Below are 3860 nucleotides of genomic sequence, written 5' to 3'. Positions count from 1 at the left end.
AAATACTTATTTTCCACCATAATTTGCAAATAAATTCATTAAAAATCCTACAATGTGATTTTCTGGAGAAAAAAAATCTCAATTTGTCTGTCATAGTTAACGTGTACCTATGATGAAAATTACAGGCCTCTCTCATCTTTTTAAGTGGGAGAACTTGCACAATTGGTGGCTGACTAAATACTTTTTTTCCCACTGTAAGTTATTATTATTATTTTTTTTACTGGATTGATGGCTTGCATCGGATGGTCAATCTGAGGGGAGCAAGGGAGCAACGGTAAGGCTGCCTCACCCGACTCACGGTCCCTTCGCCCTCCTTCCCCCCGACTCACGGTCCCTTCGCCCTCCTTCCCCCAGACTCACGGTCCTTTCGCCCTCCTTCCCCCAGACTCACGGTCCCTTCGCCCTCCTTCCCCCCCGACTCACGGTCCCTTCGCCCTCCTTCCCCCCGACTCACGGTCCCTTCGCCCTCCTTCCCCCCGACTCACGGTCCCTTCGCCCTCCTTCCCCCCGACTCACGGTCCCTTCGCCCACCTTCCCCGAGACTCACGGTCCCTTCGCCCTCCTTCCCCCCCGACTCACGGTCCCTTCGCCCTCCTTCCCCCGACTCACGGTCCCTTCGCCCTCCTTCCCCCAGACTCACGGTCCCTTCGCCCTCCTTCCCCCAGACTCACGGTCCCTTCGCCCTCCTTCCCCCCGACTCACGGTCCCTTCGCCCTCCTTCCCCCGACTCACGGTCCCTTCGCCCTCCTTCCCCCCGACTCACGGTCCCTTCGCCCTCCTTCCCCCAGACTCACGGTCCCTTCGCCCTCCTTCCCCCAGACTCACGGTCCCTTCGCCCTCCTTCCCCCCCGACTCACGGTCCCTTCGCCCTCCTTCCCCCCAGACTCACGGTCCCTTCGCCCTCCTTCCCCCCCGACTCACGGTCCCTTCGCCCTCCTTCCCCCGACTCACGGTCCCTTCGCCCCTCCTTCCCCCCGACTCACGGTCCCTTCGCCCTCCTTCCCCCCAGACTCACGGTCCCTTCGCCCTCCTTCCCCCAGACTCACGGTCCCTTCGCCTCCTTCCCCCCGACTCACGGTCCCTTCGCCCCTCCTTCCCCCGACTCACGGTCCCTTCGCCCTCCTTCCCCCCGACTCACGGTCCCTTCGCCCTCCTTCCCCCAGACTCACGGTCCCTTCGCCTCCTTCCCCCAGACTCACGGTCCCTTCGCCCTCCTTCCCCCCGACTCACGGTCCCTTCGCCCTCCTTCCCCCAGACTCACGGTCCCTTCGCCCTCCTTCCCCCCGACTCACGGTCCCTTCGCCCTCCTTCCCCCCGACTCACGGTCCCTTCGCCCTCCTTCCCCCAGACTCACGGTCCCTTCGCCCCTCCTTCCCCCAGACTCACGGTCCCTTCGCCCTCCTTCCCCCCGACTCACGGTCCCTTCGCCCTCCTTCCCCCAGACTCACGGTCCCTTCGCCCTCCTTCCCCCCGACTCACGGTCCCTTCGCCCTCCTTCCCCCATACTCACGGTCCCTTCGCCCTCCTTCCCCCAGACTCACGGTCCCTTCGCCCTCCTTCCCCCCGACTCACGGTCCCTTCGCCCTCCTTCCCCCCCGACTCACGGTCCCTTTGCCCTCCTTCCCCCCGACTCACGGTCCCTTCGCCCTCCTTCCCCCCGACTCACGGTCCCTTCGCCCTCCTTCCCCCAGACTCACGGTCCCTTCGCCCTCCTTCCCCCCGACTCACGGTCCCTTCGCCCTCCTTCCCCCAGACTCACGTTCCCTTCGCCCTCCTTCCCCCCGACTCACGGTCCCTTCGCCCTCCTTCCCCCAGACTCACGGTCCCTTCGCCCTCCTTCCCCCCCGACTCACGGTCCCTTCGCCCTCCTTCCCCCCGACTCACGGTCCCTTCGCCCTCCTTCCCCCCGACTCACGGTCCCTTCGCCCTCCATCCCCCCGACTCACGGTCCCTTCGCCCTCTTTCCCTCCGACTCACGGTCCCTTCGCCCTCCTTCCCCCCGACTCACGGTCCCTTCGCCCTCCTTCCCCTAGACTCACGGTCCCTTCGCCCTCCTTCCCCCCGACTCACGTTCCCTTCGCCCTCTTTCCCTCCGACTCACGGTCCCTTCGCCCTCCTTCCCCCCGACTCACGGTCCCTTCGCCCTCCTTCCCTCCGTTGAGAAAATGGGCCAGTCTTCCAGCTGATGGCGAAACTCAAATTGCACTGCATTATTTCTGCCTCATGCACAAATTAATGTTGTTACTCCTGTGACCAGAGAAAGTGAAATATTCCTCGATATTAAAAAAGACAAGCTGCTAATAATATCAACGCAAGCTTATCGGAACACTTTGCTATACTGATTCATTGCAGCTGCAGTGCTGGTGGCTTATAAAGCTTATATGGCTTATAAAGGTGTTGAAGTGTTGACAGTGTTGAATAACAACTTCAACATGAACTTACACATAAAAACAGCAGCTCTTTGCTGTATTCAATGGGTCACTAGTTATGGTTTTAAAAGTGTTGAAATGTCACAGTATCAACTTTGATGTGCGTTCGAGTCTTCTTTTTACAGTCTACGGCTCGAAAAAACTGCACACGGTGGTCTGAGCTATCTGTTTGGCCAGCGGTATGCCTATAGGTGCACATTGACTCTGTGCCGGTGGCCCCTATATATAGCCTCGCTATTGTTATTTTACTATTGTTATTTTACTGCTGCTCTTTAATTATTATTATTATTATTATTATTATATATTTTTAGGGTATTCTTTCTTAAAAATGCATTGTGGGTTAAGGGCTTGTCAGTAAGCATTTCACTGTAAGGCGCATGTGACAAATAAAATTGTATTTTATTTGCTCTCTGGGTCTACCGGGTAGGCGGAGTTCTATCATCAGACGCATTACATTTTTCAAAATGGGAACACTTTGCCTTCCCGGCGCTAGGGCTTCTGAATCAAGTGCACCTACCGCCAACAGCGTGAAACGCATAAAATAGGAACGCAAGGCTTTATCGTTGTTGTTTTTTTACAGAGATGTTTGGTGATCGACTAGGAATGCCTTAGAGATCGACCAGTTGTATTACAAATTAGAGCTACTGTGTCACCAAGCGTGTTTGTCATGACATCTCCACACCATGTTCTTCCATGGAAATATAATCTAGTAATTCTATTTCTATGTAGAGGATCACTGGTGAGGAATAGGCCTACTGTATGACAAGCAGCATTCTACACAGTAGTATCATGACACGTGTCCTGCTGACTCTGAAGCAGGACTGGACACACATTTCACTGTGAAACATGTTGGATGGCAGAGGTGAACACTAGTAGTAGCACCCCTGCTTTACTGTAACAAGAACCTCCTCACTCCGCTCTCTCGCTTTCCTCTCTCTCCTGGCTGGAGCAGAGGGGTGTGGGGGTGTATTCTCTCCTGGCTGGAGCAGAGGTGTGTGGGGGTGTATTCTCTCCTGGCTGGAGCAGAGGGGTGTGGGGGTGTATTCTCTCCTGGCTGGAGCAGAGGTGTGTGGGGGTGTATTCTCTCCTGGCTGGAGCAGAGGGGTGTGGGGGTGTATTCTCTCCTGGCTGGAGCAGAGGGGTGTGGGGGTGTATTCTCTCCTGGCTGGAGCAGAGGGGTGTGGGGGTGTATTCTCTCCTGGCTGGAGCAGAGGGGTGTGGGGGGTGTATTCTCTCCTGGCTGGAGCAGAGGTGTGTGGGGGTGTATTCTCTCCTGGCTGGAGCAGAGGGGTGTGTGGGTGTATTCTCTCCTGGCTGGAACAGAGGGGTGTGGGGGTGTATTCTCTCCTGGCTGGAGCAGAGGGGTATGGGGGTGTATTCTCTCCTGGCTGGAGCAGAGGGGTGTGGGGGTGTATTCTCTCCTGGCTGGAG

At 56.7% G+C, this 3860-nt stretch overlaps 1 protein-coding gene across 1 annotated transcript; it reads left to right on the top strand.

Annotated features, from left to right (window-relative positions):
- Window positions 1-242: 242 nt before the first annotated feature.
- LOC123482435 (extensin-like) lies at window positions 243-2161 on the top strand. Its single transcript, XM_045210033.1, has 2 exons — window positions 243-274; window positions 355-2161. Exons 1-2 carry the CDS (start codon window positions 243-245, stop codon window positions 2159-2161), a joined length of 1839 nt encoding a protein of 612 aa, XP_045065968.1.
- Window positions 2162-3860: the final 1699 nt, after the last annotated feature.

The sequence above is a fragment of the Coregonus clupeaformis genome, chromosome 33 (assembly GCF_020615455.1).
Source record: "Coregonus clupeaformis isolate EN_2021a chromosome 33, ASM2061545v1, whole genome shotgun sequence".
NCBI classification, from domain to species: Eukaryota; Metazoa; Chordata; class Actinopteri; order Salmoniformes; family Salmonidae; genus Coregonus; species Coregonus clupeaformis.
The sequence above is the reverse complement of the archived record's forward strand: the minus strand, read 5'-3'. Positions and strand labels throughout refer to the sequence as shown.